Source organism: Mobula birostris, chromosome 3, assembly GCF_030028105.1.
Source record: "Mobula birostris isolate sMobBir1 chromosome 3, sMobBir1.hap1, whole genome shotgun sequence".
In the NCBI taxonomy this organism is placed as follows: domain Eukaryota; kingdom Metazoa; phylum Chordata; class Chondrichthyes; order Myliobatiformes; family Myliobatidae; genus Mobula; species Mobula birostris.
In genome coordinates, this window is record NC_092372.1 from 57,944,311 (window position 1) to 57,971,286 (window position 26,976).

At 39.9% G+C, this 26,976-nt stretch overlaps 1 protein-coding gene across 8 annotated transcripts in view; it reads left to right on the forward strand.

The window, feature by feature from the left end:
* dlc1 (DLC1 Rho GTPase activating protein) overlaps window positions 1-26,976 on the forward strand; it is a 515,219-nt gene that overhangs the window by 286,982 nt on the left and 201,261 nt on the right. For all 8 annotated transcript variants that reach the window (XM_072252658.1, XM_072252661.1, XM_072252657.1 and 5 more), the window contains one exon: window positions 16,486-16,519. In XM_072252658.1, coding sequence (XP_072108759.1) covers window positions 16,486-16,519 — 34 coding nt within the window. The remainder of the gene's footprint in view (window positions 1-16,485; window positions 16,520-26,976) is intronic.

Consider the following 26,976-nt stretch of genomic DNA (forward strand, 5'->3'; position numbering starts at 1 on the left):
TATTATGCTTGTGAAGAATTCACTTTATCGGTCACTGCCAGGTCAGGCAAATTTACAATTTATTTTCTGAATCTTTCAAGATAATCCTTTTGGGAATTTTGTGACAGTTGTCTAGCCTCTGATGTAAGCAAAGGTTGTAAAATTACAGGTATGATTAATTAATACAGTTGATTAATTGATTGTCTCATGAATATGTGTACTGTATGTACAAAAACCATATACTGCATCAATTTTACATGCCAGCAGTGATCCCTGAAGTGAAATGTCATCTGCCTTTATCAAAGTGTTTTATAGTAATGTACTTGCTCAACTCCCCTGTACATGCCAGAGTATTTGCAAATGTTGGATAAAGCAGAGGAATTCTTAATTTGTGATAATCCTTGCAATATTTCAGAGATAGCTATTGTAATTAATATAAAACATGTTGGGTATCTCAATGAAATGATAGTATGAATTGAATTAATTTGCTATTTTCAAACTTTTTCATCTTGTATTTGCTTGGTTTCTCATCTCATCTCATCAAATTAAAATATAATTTCTTACCATTCCTGAAAATTTTTACCCTAAAGTGTATCAGTGAATTATACAAGCGACAGCCATGCATCATGTGAAGCTCATTGTGACTAGATGGATTGTAGGTTTCCCAATGCGAATGAGAGGCAGTAATTCCATTTAAATGTCTTAAGGAAAGCCTATACAAATTCAGCACTACCTGAGCATCTGAGCATGCAGTTGGGTATTGTCTGGCTGTAAGTTACAGTGGTTTTTTCTTATGATCCTTGTATCCCTATCACTGAATTCTGTAAAAAAGTAATCTAATGGGAGACAAGAAGTTTTCCCTGACCATCTGGTTCTTGACCCCAACTTGCAATTCAATCTCAAGAGTACACTGTGCGTTTAACAGAAATCACATGTTAGAAATCCAATTGCATAATCACTTTGTTTTCTTTCTGGAGTTCTCTTTTCCTTGCCTCTAAATTCCCATCGCTTAAAAATGCCGTCACACTTTCCTAACCATACCTTCACCATCAATTTGTAGCAGACTCCACCAAACCATCACCCACCTCACCAGTCCTAGAACTATCACCACGAGCCAAATCTGTGCTCTGATCCCCTAAAAAATCCAAGCAACCGGCACGTGGCCACCAAACTCACAGTCCGAGTTTCTACCTCCAGAAAAATTACCAGCCAGCTCTGACAATGTCAAATTTGCTGCATCTAGTCAGTTGTGCTAATTGCAGGTGAAATATTCATCAGCGTAATATTGGCTCACTAATGAGCACACAGCTCATAATCATGCAGGCTGAGCTCAGCTAATGAGCTGTGGAACAAGATGAAGGGGAAGAATAGAAGAAGGGAAGAGGATATAGGAAACAAAAAGGAGATGGAAAAGGATGCTGGAAATCTGCAGCAGTACACATCATGTGCTGGAGGAGCTCAGCAGGTCAGACAGCATCCATGGATGGAAATAAACGGTCGACATTTCAGGGCGAGACCCTTCACCAGGACTGTCTCAGCCTGAAACATCAACTGTTTATTGCCATCCTTAGATGCTGCCTGACCTGCTGCGCTCCACCAGCACATTGTGTGTAATGCAACATGGGGAGCCCTTTCATGCTAAGAGTTAGAGAACAAATGATCACAATAAATTCTCAATCAACAAATGCCTAATTCCTAGTCCAGAACTGCATTGATTTTATTTTGTTTCTTTTGCTGACTACTACAGTAGCCACTTGACTTCCATAGCAGAATAAAAATCAACATCAAATAAACATTCCAAACCATTTTAATATGATCAACTATGACAATAACTATATCTACCTTAGACGATATGATTGACTCAGCTTTGTCAATTACTTGAGTTAATTGAGACTACTGACTTCAGAACTACTGGAATTGGTCAAAAGCTATCCCAGCAATTACTGTTCAGGGTTTAGGAATGGGCAATGAATATGCCAACGCCAACATCACATACATCCCAAGACTTTGACAATGTTCTGGCACAATAAGAAACAGCTACAGTAGAATCCTATGGACAAATTCTATCATCTTCTAAAGTGCTTCCCACTATCTCATTTTGTTTAGGAGAGAAAAGTGCTGAAGTGCAACGTGTAGATCTTATCACAATGAATGCAAATATAATGATTTCCTGGATGGGGGCTTGTTCAATCATTTCTGTTCAGAGTGAAACATGGTTCTGTAGGTCTGGAGTCAGATATGAATTGGAAATTTCTAACCCTGAAATTCAGCTCTCAAATTGACTGAAACAGGATTGAGACTGTTCCATGGTATAGGTTTACATTTGTGGCCAGTTAACAAGTTGGTGTTGTTTCTTTCCACACCTTGTGATGCATCAGGCGGCAACCTTGCTGTCTCTTTAGCATTTGTCTGCTTTTTACAAGGCCGAGTTGCTAGCTCGATGCTCAATCCAGCATGAATGGAAAGCATGCAGGCAGCCAGCTGCATTCGAACCCAAGACCATTCACCTCGAAGTCCAGTGCAGAAGCCACTACACCACCAGCCAGTTTAACAAGTAGACCAAATTATGTTTATCTCCTAAAGCAGTTTTTCAGTAGTTACTGACAGATTAAAGAGATTTGCCTAGAAGTCTGAGTGGAAAGTTCCACAAAAATCCCAACTTGTAAAGAGCTATATATTATCTAAAGGTTTAGTTTGCAGTGCCAACATGAAGCTAAATTTTACAGTATGTAAGATCACCACACTCTTTGATTTGAAAGAGTAGGAAAACTGCATCAAAATCAGGTTGAACATTCCCTTCCTATAACAGCATGATACCAAGAGAAATTGAAGAATGATAGAAAATCAGTAATATGCATGCAGCACCTACAGCAGCCAACAAAAATCATCTGTGTTTTGCTGATATTGGTTCTCCTCAAGTTCAGGTGTAAACCATCCTTTTTGTGTAGTCCATACCTTCCCCAGAAGAGATCCTATTGATCCACAATTTTGAAACCCTGCCTTCTGCACCAGTTCTTCAGCCACACAAACATCTGCCATATCATTTTATTCTTACACAATGGTGTGTGGCACAGGTAGCAATCCAGAGATTGCTACTGTTGAGGTCCTGTTTTCAGCTTCCTGCCTAGTTCCCTATTCTGTCTTCAGAACCTCATCCCTTTTCATTGGTACCAATATATACAGGTACAACTTCTGGCTGCTCACCCTCCCCCTTAAGAATACTGTGGACCCAATCTGAAATGTCCCTGACCCTGGTATCTGGAAGGCAATGTACCATCCTCTCCTCTTCTCCTCTTTCCCTTCTGGGCCACAGAGAAAAACTCAGTGCCAGAGAACTGGTCATTGTGGCTTTGCTCTACCTAAACAAAGTGGTATTCTTGTTGGTGACAGGAACTGTCACAGGGATACTCCACAAAGTTTAAAATTCAAACTAAGCTTATTCTAAAAGTATGTATATCACCATATATTTAAAAAAAGTTAAAGTCTGTCGCAAGCCTTTGTGGCCCATCAGGCCGGTGCTTATGCCAGTTTCCATGGCGTGAAGCGACTGAGAGTACAAGACTCCCCCCCCAGATAGGACGCCAGTCTATCGCGAGGTTAACCCCCAGCATTTTGCCAGTACCCATTTTCAGCTGGGCGGACTGGAGCAGTGTGTGGTTAAGTGCCTTGCTCAGGGACACAACACACTGCCTTGGCCGAAACTCGAACCCACAACCTTCAGATCGGGAGCCCAATGCCCTAACCACCTGGCCACGCGCCACTTATCACCATATACTACCCTGAAATTCATTTCCTTGCAGAACAAAAAATACAATAGAATCAATGAAAAAAATACATAAAGACTGACAACCCATGTGCAAAAGAAGACAAACTGTGCAAATACGAAAAAAAAACAACCAATCAAACAAACAAATAAATAATATAGGTAGATAGCACTGAGAACATGGATGGTAGAGTCCTTGAAAGTGCATCCATACATAAGTTGTTGAATCAGTTCAGTGTTGAGATGAGTGAAGTTATCCATGCTGGTTCAGGACCATGATGGTTGGAGGGTAATAACTGTTCCTGAACCTGGTGTCGTGGGACCTAAAGCTCCTGCACCTCTTTCTCAATGGCAGTAGCGAGAAGAGACCATGGCCTGAATGGTGGGAGTCCTTGCTGATAGACGCTGCTTTCTTGTGGCAGTGCATCTTGTACATATGCTCAATGATGAGAGGACATTTCCTATGAAGGACTGTGCTGAATCCACTAATTTTTGAAGGATTTTCCATTCTTGGGCATTGGTATTTCCATACCAAGCTGTGATGCAGCCAGTCAGGATACTCTCCCCAGTGTTCCCTCTAATTTTATTTTACAGCTGCGTGGACCAACCATTGCTCTGCACAGGAAATTTTTACACGGCCTGAAAACTGCACAGCACTTTAAATATTTTTTTATAATATGCATACAATGAATATTTTTAGAAAAAAAATTCAAAACTCACATACATTTGATTTTATTTATTAATTGAAGGGTGTAATAACATACAGTACGACAAAGAAAATCTTTCACATTTCGTAAACTTTTTCTCTTCTGTCTTTATTCCAGCTGCGTGGCAACAAAGGCTATGTGTGTAGAGCATTTTAGTTACTGCACGGCCATGCATCTACACAGCTTCGAGGGAAAAGTGCTCAAAGTTTGTAGAGTTTCAGATGACATGCCGAATCTGCACAAACCTCTAAGAAAGCAGAGGCACTCCTATGCTCTCCTTGAAATGGCACTTCAAGCCCTGTTGCTTGTCCCACAACAGATCCTCTGATATAATAATGCCAAGGAGTTTAAAGCCGCTGATCCTCTCCATGAGCCTTCAGTTTCCTCCTCTTGTAGAAAATAATCAGCTCTGGTTTTCCTGACGTTGAGTGACAGGTTGTTGTTGTGGAACCATACAACCAGATTTTCAATTTCCCTCCTATATACCGATTCGTCACCACCTTTGATTTGGTCAACAACAGTGGTGTTGTCAGTCAAAGTGAGCATAAAAGGCATTGAACTCACCTGGGAGCGAAATCTTGTTGTTGCATGGTTTTACTATGTAGGAGGTAATAGCATCAAACCCTGCCACAGCTGTCAAGCATCCTTCTGTGATTCAACTTTGGTCTGGATTTGCCACCTTGCATTTGGGATGGCTTTCTGGAGGTCATATCTGGACCTCTTGTACTTAACAGGGGTGCTGGACATGAACACTGCCGACCTAGGCCTCAGCAGGTTCCAGATCTCTTGGTTCATCCAAGGCTTTGGTTGGAAGGGCTCTGAATGATTTTGTGAGGACACATTCATGCATGAGTGTTTTTAGAAATATGGATAGGCACTACCTGCCTATTCCCTTTCCCCCTAACAGTCACCCAGCCATCTGCCTCCTGCAACTTAGGTATAACTGGCTCCCTACACCTTCTCTTTATCACCTCCGCATTCTCCCAAATAACTCGTAGGCTATCCAGCTCCAACTCCAGTTTCCTAACACGCTCTGTAAGTAGCTGGAGCTAGATGCGCTTCTCACAAATATAGCAATCAGGGAGACTGGAGGTCCTCCAGATCTTCTACGTTCTCACTGCTCTAGCTAGGCGCTAATAACAAAATAGAAACTTGACAGAAACCTCAACTGAGCCTCAGCCTCTTCTTGCCAAATCCTCAGTTGCCCATTCTAACTCTATGGCTGCACCCACAATGTCTGCTCCACTTAAACTATACTACTTTTTATTTCCCCTGCCAATTGCCGAATAGCCCAAGTGATCTTGGCCCCAGACGCATTTTAAATCTGGCATGACTCACTACAAGTAACAGCTCCTGCGATCAGGTTCTTGAATAGAAAAGAAATCAAGGGCTACAGGCCTAATGTGGGCAAATGGGATTAGCAAGATGTGGTCTGAAAGAGCCATTTCTGTGTGGTTATGATTCTATGAACAGTCATGAGGAGCTCCATCAAGCGTTTCTTAGCAGACTCAAATCCCCAAATAAATGCCATTTCAAAATTAATTCCGATCACAGTGGATGAACGGGAGTGGAATCTGACAGTAGACAGTAAGAGTGGCCACGTCTCTCCTGCACTATTTCATACCATCTGCACGCACATGACATAGTCACGTCACCACTCCTATTTCATATCACTATTGTCAAATCATTGCATTGCCCCCCTACACAACTGCATTGTCTTCCTGGTGTGAAAGATAGTGTTAAAAAACTTTTAAAAACATCAAACACTACTTTACTTATCGCATAAATTATGTTTTTCCTTTGTTTTCACCACATAGTAACTTTTGCATTTTGAAAGAACTCAGGCATAGTTTTCAGAAGTGCCAAGTCTGACTGTTTATATCCTCAAACCTAGCATACTTCCTTCTATTATTACACTTAGTGAGTTTCCAAAGTTATTTTTGTTTCCTGTCTCTTATCAATAAAGTCTGTTGAAATAGAATTATTGTACATCCTAGCACATCATTTAAGTTGGTCAATATGATCAGGAAGGATTTTCTCTGAAAAGTATTTAAATAACAATGAAGTATTTTTACATAGCACACTCTTCAAACAATACACTAAGGAGGAAAAGGCCTTCATTTCCTAAGCAATAAATAATCACTAATTTTGACAATTAATATGTATTTATTTACGTGGGCCCGTGATTGTGATATCCGTGATCAATAAATACATGATTTTTTGCACCTAGGTTGGATGTTCTACTTGAGTACAGACAAGTCCCCAGTCAGTGCCATGCAAGCATTCAATCCAACATTCAAATATAAATGTAAACACGAGGAATTCTGCAGATGCTGGAAATTCAAGCAACACACATCAAAGTTGCTGGTGAACGCAGCAGACCAGGCAACATCTCTAGGAAGAGGTACAGTCGATGTTTCGGGCCAAGACCTTTCGTCAGGACTAACTTTGATGTGTGTTGCTTCAAATATAAATATTTATTTCACAGATGTTCCTTCCCTCGATGCTAATCGTATCATGTGTGTATGTGCATAAGCAATGAATGCATTGTCATTTGAAGGTTAGGCAAGTTTGCTCTTATTTTAAAGTATTATTTATCTTTCCTGTTTGCATCAACTAAATGCAATAATGAACATTTTAGGCCTTGAATTGGCTCATATATAACATCTTATACTAAGTTACCTCTAAAATTTGCAGAACATCAGATGGAAGTTAAAAAAATTGTTATCAGTTAAATTTAGCAATTGTTGTTTCCAGGCTGGAGGCTCCATGTCTAATTGTTTCTAAAGCAATGATCAAAATGGTCAATGGAATTTGCTTCTTAGGCACCAGTGTGTTAAGACACAATGTGTGCATTGATCAGAGCGATGACATTGTTCACCAGCCAGTTATTGGCAATTTCCTCACATATGCCTAGGAATGTGGTTTGGAGTTTGTTGTTTTGGATTGGGAATGTGATGATGTTTTGGAATAATAACTGCAGCATTAAAAGTGCCTAAAAATTGAAACGTGGAAGGCCAGTCTGCTCTTTGTGTCTGCTTCATTATTCATTAAGTTCAAGAGTAATCTTTCCCGTCAGCACCACTTCCATAGAGTATTGAGTCATACAGCACAGAAGTAAGCCCTTTGATCCACTAAGCCCACGCCATCCTTCTTACCTACCTACGCTATTCTGATTAACCTGCATTACGTCCATTGTCTTCTATGCCCTTCCTGCATTAGCCCTTCCTAATATCTTTTTTCAAAAAGCCTCAAAAAATACATTTTCTTTATTTCCTCTTCCCTGTGGCCACAAGAACTCATGGACAGGATAAGCATTAATCTACAGAAATAAATTTCAAAATTCAGTTGCTTTAAAGTCTTGGGCAATTATCTATATGGTCAAAGGGTCAAAATATGTTTTAGAATCCATTGTTACAGTTATATAGGACCCTGGTCAGACCCCACTTGGAGTACTATGCTCAGTTCTGGTTACCTCACTACAGGAAGGATATGGAAACTATAGAAAGGGTGCAGAGGAGATTTACAAGGATGTTGCCTGGATTGGGGAGCATGCCTTATGAGTGAACTTGGCCTTTTCTTCTTGGAGCAACGGAGGATGAGAGGTGACCTGATAGAGGTGTATAAGATGATGAGAGGCATTGATCATGTGGATAGTCAGAGGCTTTTTCCCAGGGCTGAAATGGCTAACATGAGAGGGCACAGTTTTAAGGTGCCTGGAAGTAGGTACAGAGGAGATGTCAGGGGAAGTTTTTTACATAGAGAGTGGTGAGTGCATGGAATGGGCTGCCAACGATGGTGGTGGAAGCAGATACAATAGGGTCTTTTAAGAGACTCTTGGATAGGTACATGGAGCTCAGAAAAATAGAGGGCTATGGGTAACCCTAGTTAATTTCTAAAGTAAGTACATGTACAGCACAGCATTGTGAGCTGAAGGGCCTGTATTGTGTTCTAGATTTTATATGTTTCTATTTTCCATGTTCTTACTGCTTGACATACGTTTTATGCTTTGAAAATGGGCACTTTATGTATTAATTTCCACCCCAAAATGCAGTATTACATTTCCAGTTTCAGAACTTTGTTACCAAAATCGTGATCACAGCCCAGCACATCACACAAACCAATCTTCCGTCCTTGGACTCACTTTACACCACACGCTGCCGGAGCAGTGCTGCCAGGATAATCAAGGACACGACCCACCCAGCCAACACACTTTTCGTCCCTCTTCCCTCCGGGAGAAGGCTCAGGAGCTTGAAGACTCGTACAGCCAGATTTGGGAACAGCTTCTTTCCAACTGTGATAAGACTGTTGAACGGATCCTGACCCGGATCTGCGCCGTACCCTCCAAATATCTGGACCTGCCTCTCAGTTTTTTTGCACTACCTTACTTTCCATTTTCTATTTATGATTTATAATTTAAATTTTTAATATTTACTATCGATTTGTACTTCAGGGAGCGCAAAGCGCAGAATCAGATATCGCTGTGATGATTGAACGGTCTACTATCAATTGTTTGGCAACAATAAAGTATAAAGAATAAATCCTTATAAAGTTTACACTAAACTAAAGAATGAGCTATCAGAGGAAGTGGTTGAAGCAGATACTTTAAAGGGCACTGGGACAGGTAGATGGATAGCGAAGGAATATGGGCCAGACATGACCATATGGAAGTAGCTGGAAGGGACATCTTAGTTGGCATGGACCCGGTTGAGCCAAAGGGCCTACTTCCATGCTGTATGACTTTAAAATTATTCACTTGTTTGCTTTAGCTATCATTTATATTAGGCAACATTGAAAACACTGAAAAGGCAGATTCATTCCATTCAAACAGAAAAGTAGATGTCAAGGAATTAAAGAATTAAAGGTTGCCATATCTCATCTCACACATCACAATGTAAACATCTCCCCTCCCTGAGGCTTTGTAATCTTGTGGTTTTAAATAAAACTTTGTGGCACTTTAGTTTTAAACTGTACCAACATGCAATTATGCAGACTTCTTTGGATTTAGTGCAAGTCTTAGAATGGCTATTCATAAACATCAAATTATGTTCAATGAGATTCTGCGGGCAGGCTGAAGATGGACAGATTAAGAGTGAGACTATGTTCTTATCAGTGATTTGATCAGACAGAACAGATTAATTCTTGCTCTCCCTCTCATTACTCAGATTGTAACTTCTGGTGGTTGTTCTTTTCATGCCGTTTATACCAGAGCACAAAGGGTACCCCTAAATTTGAAGAAGCCTAATTAAGGTCCCTTAATTGATGATTAACAGTTGTTAACCAGTATTTCTTTTGCCAACTTTTTTAAATCACGCCCTTCTTTTATCTGGTAAACAGCAAAGATTGTGTTGGTCATAGATTGTAAGGAGACAGTAGTCTGTTCATATAACTTGGAGCCACAATGTGTTAGTATCAAATGAGACAGACGGCTTCACTGATATGAAAAGGCAAACCTTTGTCTCAGCTGCAGTCATCTTCTCTTTACAATGACTTTGTAGAAATGTTAAGGGACATAAAATCTCCACAGTAAGTCACTTTTACATAATGCTCCTGCTACATTGCATGCTGGGTTAATCTCACTTAATTGACTCTTTCCTGAATGCATCCTATTTGTGTTCACTTTAAGAATTTGAGCAAATTGGCTAGCCAAAGTTCATTGTGTGCCAAATCTTTGTTACAAATTATTGTGTTTTTTATTTACTGAGGACCAGGTGACAAATTAGTTAGTTTAGAACACTCAAGGCATTATTTTTATATGCTTTTGCATTTGTTTCTTCTTTAGTTTTTCTGAAGGGATACTGCAGTCTCAGAATCTGTTCCCTCCCCTTAATAGATATCAAGACTGATTTTTTTTTTGCTGGTGTCAGGTATTCAGACCAAATCTTCGGAAGATTTAATTCATCAGGAACCTAAAGGGGAATGGTATTGGATGAAATTGCAACAAGGACAAGTTTTCTGGATAACTGCCAAAATTTACTATCTGATTCTGAACTGGGGTGAAAAAATTGATATTCGTTTTATACTGAAAAGAGACTGTCAAAAGAGTCGATAAAGATGTTATATGAAAAGCACACGAGATGCTGAGGGAAAATAACTGGTCTGAGTGCATCCATGGAGGAAAGTGGGTAGTCCACATGTCAGGTTGAGACCACTCATCTGGACTGAAAGATAGAGAGGCGAAATAACAAGGTTGGTGCATATAAATTAGTGCCCAGAAATTAGATTGTATTCATTTTTGCTGTGTCCAAATAAAAAGCTGTGTTTGAAACCAAGGCTCAATTAGATTCGTCAAAAGAAAAACATGAAATTGGTCAAAATTGATTGTGAGATGGTGTTGGGGTGGTTGACGTCCAAAAACAAGCACCAGAAAAGAACCTGCACAAGACCCTACCCATTTTCAGGCAACAGCTTTTCTAGGCATACTCCCTTGGCAACCAGACAACAGCAACACATCGCATTCGCTCACAGATATTGATGAGAAAGAGGAAGGCTGGTTTCTTACGTTCTCTAAAGTTTCTGGTCCTGTCATTAAGACTCATGACAAAGGGGTATGTCCTAGCCAACAGGATGCCAGGAGATCTATCAGGCCCACCATAAGAAGGTTGTAGAAGGAGGTAACTACAAAGTCCCCACGCATTAGAAAAAAACAGAGGAATTTCATGACCTCACAGGATACATCAAAATGATCTGCTCACCACTGCAGTGAGAAGGTCCACACAAAAAATAAATAAATTCTGTGTGAAAGTCTAAGTTCTAATGCAATATGCCACTCATCGAGAAATCAGAGCTGCGGCAGCGAACAAAGAGTCCAGCTGAGACACAAGAAGCTGCAGATGCTGAAATAAGGAGCAACACACAACCTGCTGGGAGAACGTAGTGGGTAAAGCAGCATCTGCAGGAGGATAAATTGTCAACAGTTCCAGCTAAAACCCTGAATCGGGTCTGAGATTGGAGAGGCGAGAAGGCCAGCTTAAAGAGTGAAGGGGAGTGTCAAGAAAGGTGGACTCAGTAGAGGGTGTAGGACGGCAGACAGGTTGTCCCAGGAAGGAGAGGTGGGAGGAGTTGGAGTTGGAATACACATGATAGATGAAAGAGAGAGAGGGAAACGAAAAGACAACAGATGAAGCTCAGTGGGCAGGTTGGGAGGAGGGGAGTGTGAAGACTGGGGACAACTATTGGAGGGAGTAACACCAGTGCTAGGTTCCGTTAAGTAAAGGAGGTGAGAATGGGAACCATTGGAGGGGAAAGAAGTGATGAATGACAATTGAAACCAGATCAGATGTGGGTTGGGGGGAGGAAAGGTGGATGGGAGTCCTTTCTTGACCTTGGACTAATTTCTTGACACTCTCCTTCTCACTATGCTGGCCATTTTGTCTTTCCCTCAATCCTGGTACAGCATTTCTTTTCTTCCAAAAATGCTGCTTGACCTGCCGAGTTCTCCGACAGACTGTGTGTTACTGAGTCCATGTAATAGCTATCGGTACTGCTAGGAAGCCAGAAATTCTAACCAAAACTGGTGGCTGAGATTCCACCTGTTCCTCACTGAAGGAAGTAAACAAAATCATTTCTTTGTGAAAATGCTGGAGTGAACCCTCTGATTCAACAGTAAGCAATAAACTGAGAGAATTGGGTTTATTATTGTCACATCTGCTGCAGTCACTTGGAAAGTTCTTGTGGCACTGAAGCTGAGAGATGATGTAGAGCTTGAGAAAATGTTGTTCATCAAGTTGGACCAGGTAGGATGTGGCCTCTTTGAAGTCTCTTTGCAGATGGCATGCCACTTGAGGTCCATGTGGCAAACCATGGCCTATGAAATCTGCATAATGAAGAGCTGCCAGCGCTGTTGTCACTGAGACACCTGTGGAACGAACATCTCAGTAACTAAGTGCTGGAGAGAGCACTCCTGTTAATTAGAGTGCACTTGGGGTTTTTTGAAGTGTCTGAACAGCTACAGACAGTTCTGAAAGCATCCAGACAGGTCTTCTGATGGCAGCAGGTTGTTGAAATAGCAAGAAATGTAGAAGTTAATGTGCTCTCCTAAATCTGTTCTATTGCAGTCCTATTGTGGATCTTCTACTCCAGTTTATATTGGTGCGGACAGGAAATCAAGGTGTCAGGCAATTGACGCTATTTGTTGCCAGGGAAACAGCAAATGGGCTCACATGCTGGGAAGTACCTGTCCAATTTTTGCACCTGGCGCAACTTCACCTGAAGATGATCTTCAGTTCAATCTAGGGTCAAAGTTGGATTACACACTGCCTAAAATAACAGACAATTCACAGTTCAAGTTCTGGGTTCAGTTGTCTTCTCTGCTACCTCCACTGTGCAACATGGGAAGTTGGCCATCAGTTCACGTGAAAAACCAATGCCTTGGGTAGAAGGATATGCCTCTGCTAAAAAGATTCTTGGTCAAATCCAGTTTTGGGCCTAAATGGCAGGGATCAAATCATGAAAACAAGATTCATTCTTAATAGTTAGAAATCCAAGAACTTACCTTATGCTAATAGCTAAAATATAATTTAACATTAAATTCAGAGTAAACCTTTCTTGTTTTTAATATAGTCAAAGTAAAGAACGCGATACTGGTAAAAACTGATCTCAAATGAAAGTGGAAATTCGGTGTGAGTTAAAGGAACTGCCGATTTGTTATTATTTTCATGCTGCAATTTCACCCAGACCTTTAAGTTAAATGCCTTATCCTTAGGGTGAATCCGTGTTTCTTTTCCCCATGAACAGTTGTAAGGGTGTTCTCCAACAAGTCTATGAGCGCTGCGTCAGTAGAGATTTTCATGATCATGGACAATAGAAACTTAAGCTATAATATTAACTCCTACTTAAGAAAAGTGCAATAATAGATGTAAAAAAAAGCCCTTCAATTGGTTATTTTGTTTCAATGATTCTGTATAAGAAAACTTTTATATCACAGGTCTATATTTTTCTTCACTGGTATTATGAAAGAATTGCACTGAAAACATTAACTTCAAATTTGAAAGACGTCTAGGGAATATAAACATACACAGAGTGGTCTACATGTACTTTACCTCCTATTTTAAAAAGCACCCTTCAATTTAAAAAGCAAGACTGCACAGCAAAAGAGCTTTACAGGAAGGCATTTATCAATTTTAGCACCGTATAAGGTAGAGACAAAATCATTTTTTTTAGATTTAGCTCTATTCAGAATGGGAGCAGATTACTCTTAATTATCTGGGCCCTCTATATTTGCAATGCTCCAATCCTTAGACCTGTGAAATCCAAATTAAACACATGTGGAGCATGGACACCAGAGACCAGACGGGTCATTTTGCCTTCACGCTGGATTGTGGTTGCCGGGAGAAATGCAGTGAGATCAAAAGCACACTGCAGCATGTGACCAGCCATTGCCTTTGATGCCAGGGGCTTTGTTGTTTCTCTGGTAATAGCTTATTCTGCTCAGTACCTGAAGGGATGTAAAATGTTTGGCCATCTTATTGATCTACACAGAGCTTGGCTGCAGAAAGTATCGTTTTCCAAATCATAAGATACTTTCTGATGAAAACAGATATTCATCACCTCCATAATTTAATATTTCAGAGAGAACTGACGGTTCCCCCCTCCTAAAAAGTATCAAATTGATTCCTAAATATCTTATCTAAAATTCCATTAGGACAAGGACAAGGATCAGCTTTATTCTCTATACATTTATATGTATTAGGAATTTGTTGTGGTGCAACATTCAACACTTGTGAAGAATTATGTAAAAAATAAAATTAGAGGTTAAAGGAGTCAAAATGTGCATAAATACATAAATAGCAGCATGTACTTACAAGCTAACCAGCATTATAAAAAGTGGTTTTAGGTGTTTACCATGCAATACAGTGATGAGGGTAATAGACAGAGGATGGTGGGCGGGGGTGGGGGCAGGTGTGAGGACCGACTACAAGGGTTGATCAGATTACCTTCCTGGGGGAATTAATTTTTAAGATGGTGTGATGTTTTAATAACCCTACAGCGCTTCCCAGAATATAGCTTTTGGATAAGGCAGTTTTCTGGGCGGGTAGTGTTCACAATGATCTTTCCTGCCCGCATCTTTGTCCTGGACACATATAAGTCCTACAGTGACATATTGATCACTCATCATATAAATTACCTTTTATTTATTATGTTTTATTCCTGTGTTTTAATCCAAACAAAGAATTAATATAGGTAGAAGGAGTCAGTTTTAGAAAGCCTAGCATATTTATTTCACAACATAGTCCTCTTCTACATGTACACACTTAGTCCAGCGGTCGTGGAGCATACGGAGCCCTTCTTTGTAGAAGTGGTCCACAGCAGGGGTGATTGATAATTTTGTGGCCTAAGGTAGAAGGAGATGAGTTATTAACTTCAAACTTTTTGCATTATCACTCAAAGAGTTGAACTGCACGTGCATGTAATGAGAGCGTCTTGGTCCACAGCAGGGGTGATTGATAAGTTCGTGGCCAAAGGTAGAAGGATACAGCTCTCATTACATGCACATGCAGTTCAACTCTTTGAGTAAAAATGCAGAACGTTTGAAGTTAATAACTCATCTCCTTCTACCTTAGGCCACGAACCTATCAATCATCCCTGCTGTGGACAACTTCTGGAGGTCCAAGACACCGACTTCTACAAAGAAGGGATCCGTATGCTCCACGACTGCTGGACTAAGTGTGTAAATGTAGGAAAAATAAATGTGCTAGGTTTTCTAAAATTGACTCCTTATACCTTAGGCCACGAATTTATCAATCACCCCTCGTATATTGTTAAGAGACACATATATTTTTATAGCATCACCTCTGAGCCATCTTCCCCTGAACTAACAAGCCCAAGATTCTCCTGATTTTCTCTTAAGCCACCAGTATTGGTAGTGGTCATGTGGCAGTTCCTATGGCTGAGTTTTTCTCATTGCTTGGTGAACAAATCTATTCCCCATAGTATCCAGGGCATCCTCAAGGAGCAATGCCTCAAAAAGACGGCATCCTTCATTAAGGGCCCCAGTCACCCAGGACATGCCGTCTTCTCATTGCTGCCATCAGGAAGGAGGTACAGAAACCTGAAGGCACAAGCTCAATGATTCAGGAACAGCTACTTCCCCAGGAATTTTATGCTAGTCCAGTAACATGCTCCTGAAAATAAAAAAATAAAATTATATATTTCCTCAGCTTGGGTAAGATTTCCAAAGTCAACCACCCTCCTAACCTCTTTACTGTCAGAAGTCCAAAAATCTCTAAACTGTCTTCTCAGAGAGGCTCAAAAGTTTAACAAATGGGATTGGTGTAGACAGGCATGGGTGCAGTAAGCCAAAGGACCAGTTTCTGTTTTGTATGATTCTGACTTCGATGCCAGAAAGCAGCTTCACATCAACCTGCCACACGTCTTGGGGATGATGGTGGTATTCATGCATCTCGCCATTAAGTTAAATTACCAAATTGTGTGGGGTTCCTTTGAACACTGCTCAAAGGAGTTAATACTTCCTTTTAAGGACATTTGCAGCATATCTAATCTGTTAAAATTGTGCAGTCTGAAGTTAAATAACCTATGGATTGAACTCTTTTAAGTACCTCTAGTATCACAGAAAATCCCATTCTTAACATTATCGTCACCTAAATTTTCTTGTACAGTGAAAGAAAACAAAGACAAAAAAATCAATTTAAGATGTAGTCTGTGGTGCACTCCATCACATATAAAGTCCGCAGTTTACATTGGACCATGAATGCCCCTCTCCCTAAGGCAAAAAATCTAGGTGAATGAACACCTCAGCCAGTCCCAGGTGCAGTCATCCTCTCTCCAATGGTGAGGTGAAGTGTCACGGAAAGTTTACTCTGCATAAGTAATAAACTTTAACATCAGAACTAGGCCAAATAAGGATTGTCTAATTGAGGTGCATCCAAATTATGCATCATTCCATCTGTCTACCTCCACAAGAGCATTGCAAATTCCATTCTAATAACCAAGAGTCTGAGAATTGGCTTATTGTGCTAAATTATCTGCAGTAGTTTACAATGTTATTTATTACCTTATTTTAATATATTTTTGTAGGCAATGCCGATGATATCAGAAAAAGGAAAGGCTGGTGAGTAGATCTGTATCTTACTTTTGGAATTTGTAATATTTCTTCAACACATTCTTTGGCCAGGACTTGTTTCTCAAACAGATGATAAATAGGAAATGTGAAGTATGTGTTTTTTTTTGTTGAATGCTTGAAATTTAATTGCATTTTTGTTAGCATTTCAACTTATTTCAAAATCCCTTCCTGCGCACACATTCTGGAGCTTCCTTTTTACATCTGTGGGTGCAGGAAAATGATCTTCATTGGCTAGTAATGGTTATGTCTCAGTGTGAATAGAACTGGCTCGCTCCACTGTGTGGGAAAATTTTTCATTAAATTCTGTAAAAGTGTCCAAATTAACATGTGCGGAGTGTTTTGACTTGGTCAAGGATTCCAAGCGTGGACTTCAAAGAATGTGACTTGGGTTCTTTATTCTCTACATGCAAATCTTTGATGCTTAAAGACGTATTCTTGGGTGCAGAGTTTAGTGAAGATTTACATTCTGACAGAGCTTTATAATTCATCAGTCACTGTGCCAAATTGCTGTGTGGGAAAGGATGTTGTTTTGTTTTGGAGGAACAAATGCTGCATTGCTAAGATGTCAGCGGGTAAATAGCAAAATCTGTATATCTTTGCATTTTTTATACTGCTGTTCTCCGACCTCCTCTTCATCAAGAATTTCCATACACATTGGTTGTTCACATCACAATCTGCCTTCTTGGTAATTTCCTAATGATTTTAGTTTACATGCTTTTGTTGTCGGTTTAGTTATCTGATGGAAAAAATAGTCACTCAAATTTCATTTGTGTATAAAGCCAGACAGACTCCTATTACAAAAGTAAAATATGGTGAATGTGTAAACTGGGAATAATGAGATTCATTTAACTACTTACAGTACTATGAAAACAGGACAACCTCTCTTGAAATCTCCCGTGGCAGTACCTGAGATAATTTTGTGATGTCAATGTAATGCCTTTTGATATTAAGCCATTCTCGGATAATCACAAACTTTCATCCAGAGAATTTGTTGAAAGTGTGTCTGGTATTTCTTCAGTCTTTGAGTGAAAAGCAGCCCAGTTTCAGGCCTCTATAGAAACCAAAAACCCAAACAAAACAACACCCAAGTGACCTTTCTTTCAGAAAACTTCATAAGCCCATCCCAAGGATGTGAACAAGATGAGAATTCAGTCTTCTCTGTCTCCTGGCTCTCAGATCTGAATTATAATGAGTTGGTCTGTTTCCAGTGGTGATTCTAAGGAGCTCATTTTGTAATACTGTTTCTAACGTAAAAGCAACAATGTGAGATGTTAACAATGGTGTATAAGTTTATCGTAGACAATGAAGGGTGCTAACTGCTGTTCAATGATGGTGGCTGAAGCACACAGTTGGCAGGCTAGAGTGAGTATTGCTAGTAGCCAGCTACTTGTTTGATGAATCATTCTTTTTGAGATCTATGTATCACCAGCAAAGCCAGAATTTATTGCCCTTAAGGAGTTGGTATTGAGCTGTCTTCTTGACTGGCTGCTGTCCTACCTGCAGTGATTCTTCATCACCTAAGGGTAATGCTGGAATGAGAAATGGAAATATATCTCTTAACTGTACCTCAACATCCTTTTCAAAAATGATAAAACTATATCTTCTTATTTTCCCACACTTTAAGCAGAGCTTGTATGCACACTAACACCTTCTGCAATAACACAAACTCTGAAATGTTCATGCATTTGGATACCATTTTGCACATGAAGCCTCCAGAGAGTCCTTGCCACAGAACTGAAATCTGAGTTTATTCTGTGCCCTCTGTATCTCATCAGTTAGTTTGCTGGGGGAAGGTCATGGCTGCAAAATAACTCACTCTTTTCATTCAGTCTGAGGGAACAAAATGCCAAGACCTGATTTCTTTATTGACCAAAAATGAATAAAGAATGCAGATTCTTATCTAAAGTGACTCGTAATTTGTAACTAATTAGAAGTAAGTGCATGTGTCGTAATTGTTCTGGATTTACACTTCTTGCTGAGTCCTACCTTTCTCCGCCTGTATGGAAATTATTTTTATTGAACTCTCTGTTAAAGACAATTAAGTAGCTCTGTAGTTTTCCACATTTGCATTTTATCTCGTGTGTGCAGTTGTTATGTGAGGACGCAGAGATCATGGGAAGGAACAGCCTGATTACAACTTTAAGATTTTTATGTGAGCTGAGCCCTGTTCAATTTGCCCAGAGTTCTATTCAAAATCGATGGTGCTACTCGAAAATCATGAGAATGGAGTTTACAGAAAAATGAATTGCCACCTTGGTACAGAGCCATGGGGTTCGCTGGATGGTCTCGCAATATTGTCAATACTTGTTTATAAAACTAGCGTAAATTCTGCTGTATTGATTTTTAAAATGCGAACCATTGGGTTTTAGCCTCTGTTCTGTGTTCATACCCTTACCTCTGAGATTGAGGGTTGTGGTTTAGGTCTCATACCAATGTTCTAAACACAAAATCTAGATTAGTATTTTTTACAGTACACTGGTGTCCAGGTTAACTTGCTTTCACTCCAGTTTCATTGGCTCTGAGGTTATTACTGAGGCCAATGTAGGACCAGTAAACTCTTCCACAGATGGGGCTGGAGATCTTCAAAGAATTGGGCGAGTGGCAGATGTGGGAAGTGGTACATTCGTTCTGATGTTTGTAAGGGCTTCCCTATGCTCCTTATGTTCTCAATAACATCCTCAATATTCCTTCTCCATTTTGAGTGGTCATGGTCTGATTCCCAGAGATGAAGATGTTCTGTTTCTTCAAAGAATCATTGAGCAGATCCTTCAATTTTTTCCTCTGTCTGGCTCATTATCTCTTTCAGCGTTAGGGCTCAGAATAGGCTGTCTGTTTTGGGAGGCATGTAAATGATATGGCTTGTAACTTAGGGAGTACTACATTGTCATCTTCCAGTAAAGCGAGACCCTGAATTCTCTCAGGAATAGAAATGAAAGATTCCAAGGTATCCTTTAAATTTTAAAGGAGCCCTTCTTCAGTTTACTGGCCAACGTTAATCCTTCAGGAAGCCTTAAAAAGCATTACATGTTCACTATCCTTTTACTGTCTATGGAAGCTGCCAGGGGATGCCGGGATTGAACTCCAAACACCGATACTCCAAGTTGAAATAGTGTTGCGTCGCGCTAACTGCTGTACTACCATGGCGCACCAGTGCTGTTTATCGTGGTGCCAGTGATCTTACATGATTTCTGATGGCCAGGATGATAGCAGTTATATTACAGCTGAAGTTAATGTTTTTCAATCTGATATAGATTAAACCTGATGACCTTTCATTATATGATGTCACCGGTCCTATTATGGGAATAGTTTGAAAACATCAAATGTTTTACTCACTCTTTAAGAATTCAGCTTACAGTAAACTTTAGTTATACTATTAAATGATGTAACATGTCAGTTAACAATTAATTTTTGAAGCATGGGCACAATATTCAATAAAATTCTGCATCTCAAAATATTTATCTATAACTTATTAATTAACATTTGCGATTATTGTAAAAATAGAGCCAGTAGCAATTCTTTTTTCTTAACGCACAGAGTGACTTTCTAACAGCAAAAGTATCCTCAGCAGGTATTTCACTTCTATCCTGCAGGAATTGTTAACAGTAAAGCTACAAGTGCACAAGTGAGAGATATGGAGAGAGGTTCAAAGACTAACACTTGAGTTCTTTTAGCCAGAGTGGTGGGTATGTGGAACGCCCTACCAGGGTGATGGTAGAGACAGATACTTCAGGGACATTTAAGAAACTCTTGATTAAGCAGATGAATAATAGAAAAATGGAGAGCTATGCCGAAGGGAAGGGTAAGATTGATCTTAGAGTAGGTTAAAAGGCAGATAACACATTGGGCCTAAGGGCCTGGACTGTGCTGTAGTGTTCTATGACTTGCTTAAGTTTCAGTTGTGAGCAAAACGTTGGGCCAGAGGGAAATAGGACATGAATCAGTGGAGACCAGGGATGCAACAATAGGAGGAACCTGAAAGCAAGCCGACATTAATCTGACACCATATCAAAGAGCTGAAGATCCAAGGATGTTGATGAAAGAATCTGATGCAATAACTCAAAATCATGCCAACAAACTTATAACCAAATGAGGCTGTACTTGACTAGTCCATGAAGCAACTCTTCCAACTTTTGTGCCAATCCCCAAAGTTAAATAACAGCATCTGGGCCAGGTTTGGATTCTCAGACCATATTGATATTTGGGTTGCAATCGAGTGTTCTGTGCCATTGTGATTTTCTTGTGCGGCTACTTTAAAGAGCATCTGTGTCGAACTGGTCTCATACACAGGTGGGCTGCAGAAGAGAATAGCTTCTTGCTGCTTAAAGACCACTGGATTTTTCAACAGCATAGTACTCACTTTTACTGAATTCCCATATTTATTTCCAAATGGTTTAAACAGCACACAGACATGTGAACTTTTTTTTAATATATATTATGAAAAGTAAATAATGAGTATGCAGTATTTTGACGGTTTACAACACAAGCCAATTAGGTTAAAGATCCAGTGCCTGAAGTGGGCAGAATCAGAAAACCAAAATAACATGATTAGGTTAGAAAAGCAGTTTGCTGGAGAGAAATCTGTTCCTTTATAAATTTTAATCAAGGCAGGACCAAAAGGGAAAGAGAGCCAAATGACAGCATAATTTCACTTCATGCTTGAATCTACAATGAAAGGGTCTGCATTTCCCCAACACACAATGTGATGATCTAAGGGTCAGAGCACGGGATGGAGAAAAAGCAGCATCAGGTGACCTTGCAGGGCAAGGATCACAGCACGATGACCTTTCGCAGCAGGTTGACGTATCAGCAACTGTGATACATCAAAGCCCAGCTGGTCCCTATATTCAATGGAATGTTTTTAATCTGTGGTGCAGTAAAGGTTCTAATAACAAGGAATATTAGATGGAAGGGGATTGAGGTCCTTTTTTAATATTTTAATGATTAACTTTCTGCAAATCATTTCAACTTACAAAGTTAATTGCGACTTATTGATAGAAATATCAAGATCAGTGTACTTTGGCAGAGTGTGAAACGGTAGAATGTTCAAAACCAATTTTCAGGTTGCCTTGGATACCATCAGGCTGGAGGGGGTACACAAGAGATTTATGAGGATGTTATCAAGACTGAAGGGTTTGTGGTATAAGGAGATGCTGGATAGACTATGCCTTTTACCCCTGGAGGGGTGATCTTGTAGAGTTTTGTAAAATCTTGAGGGGCATGTACAAGATGAATGGTCACAGTATTTTTCCTCGGGTAGGGGAGGCTAACACTTTGAGGGTATAGTCTTAAGGTGAGAGGGCAAAGATCTGAATGGGACTTGAGGGACAACTTTTTCCACTCTGGGGTGGGGGTTGGTTGTATATGGAATAAACACCCAGGGGAAGTGTCAGATGTTAGTGTTAGACCTGACTGGGAGACCGCTTCATCAAGTAACAGAAAAGGTAGTTGTTCCCTGTGGCCATCTATTCTAATTCTAATTCCCAGTCCCATTCTGACATGTCAGTTAATGGCCTCCTCTACTGCCACGATGAAGTCACTGTCAGGTTGGAGGAGCAACACCTCATATTCTGTCTGATGGCATGAATATTGATTTCTCTAATATACGGTAATTTCTTCCCCTTCCCCTTCTCTCATTTTCCATTCACCATGTTCATTCCCCACTTACCCCTCTCTTCTCCTCATCTCCCTCTGGTGTCCTTACTTTCCTTTGTCCCATGGTAACTCTCCTCTTCTATCAGATTTCTCCTTCTTCAGCCTTTTATCTCTTCTACCTATCATCTCCCAGCTTCTCACTTCATCCCCCTCCCCCACCCAGCCACCCACCTTCTCCCTTACCTGGCTTCATCTATCATCTGCCAGCTTGTACTCCTTCCCCTTCCCCCACCTTCTTACTCTGGTTTCTTCCCCTTCCTTCCCAGTTCTGTTGAAGGTTCTCAGCTCAAAACATTGACTGTTTATTTTCCTCTCCATAGATGCTGCTTAACTTGCTGAGCTCCTCCTGCATTTGTGATAAACCAAGAATAAAAATCTGTACCATACAGTTTTGCTATAAGTTACTTTGCGTAGGAACAAACTGAAAGGCCAAAAGTAGTTGGTGTTCTAAACAACAGGCGATTTATTAAAAAAATAGTGTGCACCAGAGACCAGTCACAGTTGATCTATCTGAGTGTGAACTAGACACAGCTTTTACACACTCAGTTGAAGAGATTATCAGTAAAACTACCTTTTGATAACAGAATGGTGGTTACAGAAGGACTTAATTAAGTCCTGGTTGCAGAATGAAGTGATTATCCACAGGTCTAACAGTACATGTATATCCAGTTTTCAATTACAACAATGGGTGCATTCTGTAATATAACCAATGGAGTGCCTGAAACTTGGGTGATATCTCTGCTGCATTGCATGTCTCTACTTATAGGCTTTATCTGCAGTTTCCTGTTACCTCATTAGCCAATCCACCATCCAATTTACCAGTTATTAGCCCTCACTACTATTTCCCCTTCAACAGCTTGCCAAAAAAGCTCCTGAAAGAACCAGGCAGAATATATTGAATAAATGTGACTTTCAGAATCATCAGGTCATAGAGTTACACAACACAAAAACAGGCCACTTGTTCCAATTTACCCTTGCCAATGAAGTATTTTCTTGAACTACTCTTATTTGCCTCCATTTAATCCGCATCCCTCCAAACAGTTCCTATCCATAAACCTGTCCAAAATGTCTTAAATATAATTGTACCTGTCTCTGCCACTTCCTCTGTAGCTCATTCCATATATCCAACACGTCTGTGTGAAAAGCTTGAACTTCAGAACCACTTTAAATCCTTCCCCCCTCACCTTAAACCTATGCCATTTAGTTTTAGCCTCACCTCCTCACCTACTTTGGAAAAAAAACTAAGACAATCCATCTTATCTGTGCCTCTCAAGATTTTATAAACCTCTGTCAGGTTATCCCACGACATCTTTCGCTTCAAGGAAAATGGTCACAGCCTGTCAGTCTCTCCTCAAGCTCTTCTGTCCCACCAATATCTTTATGAAACTTTTCTGCACCCTCTGTAGCTTAATCACATCTTCCTTATAAAGGGCACTCAGAAATGAACATAGTCCCACCAACCTCATGTACTAGCATTACATAATGTCCCAACTCTTGTACTCAATGTCTCTACTGATGAAGACAACTGTGCCATAGCTTAATGACATCCTTTCTGTCGCTGTCCAACCAGCACTGTATACTGTAAAACACACCAAGTGGAATCACACAAATGACTGTTCAGTTGTAACATGTAAGAACATAACATAAGAACATAAGAAATAGGAGCAGGAGTAGGCCAGCTGGCCCATCGAGCCTGCCTCGCCATTCAATAAGATCATGGCTGATCTGTCCGTAAACTCAACTTCATCTACTTGCCTTTTCCCCATAACCCTTAATTCCCCTACTTTGTAATAACCCATCTAACTGTATCTTAAATATATTTACTGAAGAAGCCTCAACTGCTTCCCTGGGCAGAGAATTCCACAGATTCACCACTCTCTGGGAAAACAATTTCTCCTCATCTCTGTCCTAAATCTTCTCCCCTGAATCTTGAGGCAATGTCCCCGAGTTTTCAGTAATTCAGTAATATTTGAGTAATATTGAAAATATATTGTTTGATTAAGCATTCTATGCTGTTTACACAATGCATTGCGCATTATATGTAAGAGTACATGACATGTATTAATTACAAGAGTATATCACACCACTGCATAATACATCCGCAACTCGCTTAAAGTAAACACAAAATTAGATAGTTTATTCCAGATTCTGCATTTTTATTTTGAATAGTTTTTATGTTTTGGAGAAACAAAGCATAACAGTGTTGACGAAGTATTTTTAAAATGAATGCGAGATGATTACCAAAGCACAGTGAGATAGCCGAGTTTTTAAAAAATGCTGCTGTGTCTCTTTGGAAGGAGGAAAGAGAAACAAACAAATTTTTTTTAAGAAGTCAGAAAACAGAGAAGAATTCATGTTCATAAACAATGAGTACTAAGTGATAATAATCATAAAAAATAGCAGAAATGACTGGCTCTATCAGAATGATTGAAGCGTCTGATTACACAACAGTTAACTGGAATATGTATACTGAACTAATTGAACAACATTGTAAGGCAAATAGAATAGCTAGTGAGAAAGTAATACAAGTTTTGTCGATTGCATTGTATGGAAACAAATACTGCTTGCTTAGAAGTTTGACAGCTCCAAGCAAACCAACCAAAACAAGCTTGGCTGATATCATGAAAGTAATGCAGGGACATATAGAACCAAAGCCATTGTGGATTGCAGAACATTTTAGGTTTCATAAGCAGAATCAAAGGGAAGGGGAGTCTATTTCAGTATGCGTGGCTGAATTGAAAAGATTATCTGAGCATTGTCAGTTCAGTGATGGGCTTAATAATGCACAGTGAGATTCTTTAGTTTGTGGAATCTTACAAGAAAGCATTTTAGAATGGCTCCTAATTGGAACACAAATTTAAAGGAACAATTGAAATAGCTGTATCAATGGAAACAGCAGACAGATACGTAATTAAGTTGCAGTCAGAAACGAAAGGGAGCATGAACAAAATTGTAGCGTCTAGATGGGGGTCTGCCTGGCCAAACAAGTTGAGTTACCATTGTGGCGGGGGCTCACATTCATCAGACCAATGCAGAATTAAAGACAAAACTTACAGAAAATGCACAAAGTAGGACTCATACAAAGAGCATGCCGGGCAGACAAGAATAAATGGACTGCACAGGGAAGAAAAGATGTAAAATGTCAAGTTGCAGTTTTCAAATAGAACACCAATCTGCATGCTGTTGATGAAAAATCTGATTATGATGAGAGTGACACAAGACTGCATTGCCTTAAGATTTTCAATGTGAAAACTAACAATAGACAAGCAATATGGCTTTCATCAGAAGTAAATAGCAAATTATTAATCTTTTTATTGATTTAAAAAGAGCATATATACAAACAAGAGGAGAATTATCTCAAATATATATCAATAACAATACAAACAGAAAGTGAAATCGACATTATCAGAATCATACATAGTATTAAGCAAATATGTAATAATAATAAAAAAGAAAAACAACTACAGTAATTCTCCTCTTATCAATTCGTAGAGAGAGAAAGAAAACTTTAATTTTTTTAAATGAGAAGAAAAGGAAACCCCTCCCCCCCCCCACTCTACTATAAGAAAAAAAGAGAAAAAATAGGGACTGGGCAGTCCATTCTGAGGATACGACTTTCTGATCAAATCTAAAATGGCAAATTAATTAAACTGGAATTTGACACTGGCTCGGCTGTTTCAGTTGTTCCCCAAAATGAGTGTGAATCGCATTTCAAAGATACTAAACTGAAGCCTGCAGATAGTCAACTAAGAACTTATACTGGAGAAAAGTTAACTCCTGTGGGAATGACATTTCTAACAGTGAAATACAGCAACCAACAAGCCACTTTAGACATGTACAGTATGTGGTAAAAACAGGAGGACCAGTATTGTGAGGTCTGGAGTGGCTGAGACAACTACAACATGATTGGAGAGCCATCCACTATTGGCATGTCACCCATCTAATGTGATGGAGTCAACTTCAAGTGAACTAGGAAAGGTGGAGTCAACATGAATTAAGGTTATTGCATGAACTTCAAGCTGAAGACAAAAAACTGTTTGTAAATGTAGATGCATGGACCAAAGTGAAGCTGGAAGGCCAAAGAGAAAGGGGTCAATGGAGATATGAAAACAGGATTCACCTGATGATGTTGTGAATGAGGAAACCATGAGGAGAGTTCAGATTATAAAAGGGTCAATAGAAGGGTTGATAAGAGAATACTCCAGTGAACTAAATGCACCTTCCCAAGATCAAGATGCACATCCTAGAAAGAAGGGAATGGAAAAGAAAGTGGAGGATCAAAGTAGATCCAGAGAGAAAAGCTGAGAAAAAGAGAAGAAAGGTGCCCAGAGCTGTCAGAGCCACTTCCTACAGTCCCAGAATCAACTCCTACAGCCACCACAGAGGAGGCCCCACAACCTGAGATTGCTTCACAGCCACAGGTCTCATCTGCCAAACAGAGTGATCCCCCCCATGTCAGAAAAGACATTATCGCACAAGAGTAAGCAAGCCTCCTCAGCAATTAAATCTTTAGGCCTGAATGGAACAATTTAAAAATGTACTATGCTGTGGATATCAACATAGTAGTTGGGTTTCCCGTCCTTCACTGCTGATGCTGCCATCAGTCACATCTCCTCCATTTCCCAAACATCTGCGCTCACCACTTCTTCCTGCTGCCTTAACAGTGATAGAGTTTCTCCTGTCCTTACTTACCACCCCACAAGCCTCCGCATCCAACACATCATCCTCCACAACATCCACCATCTCCAAAGGGATTCTCCCACTAAACATATCCTTATCTCCCCCACCCCCAC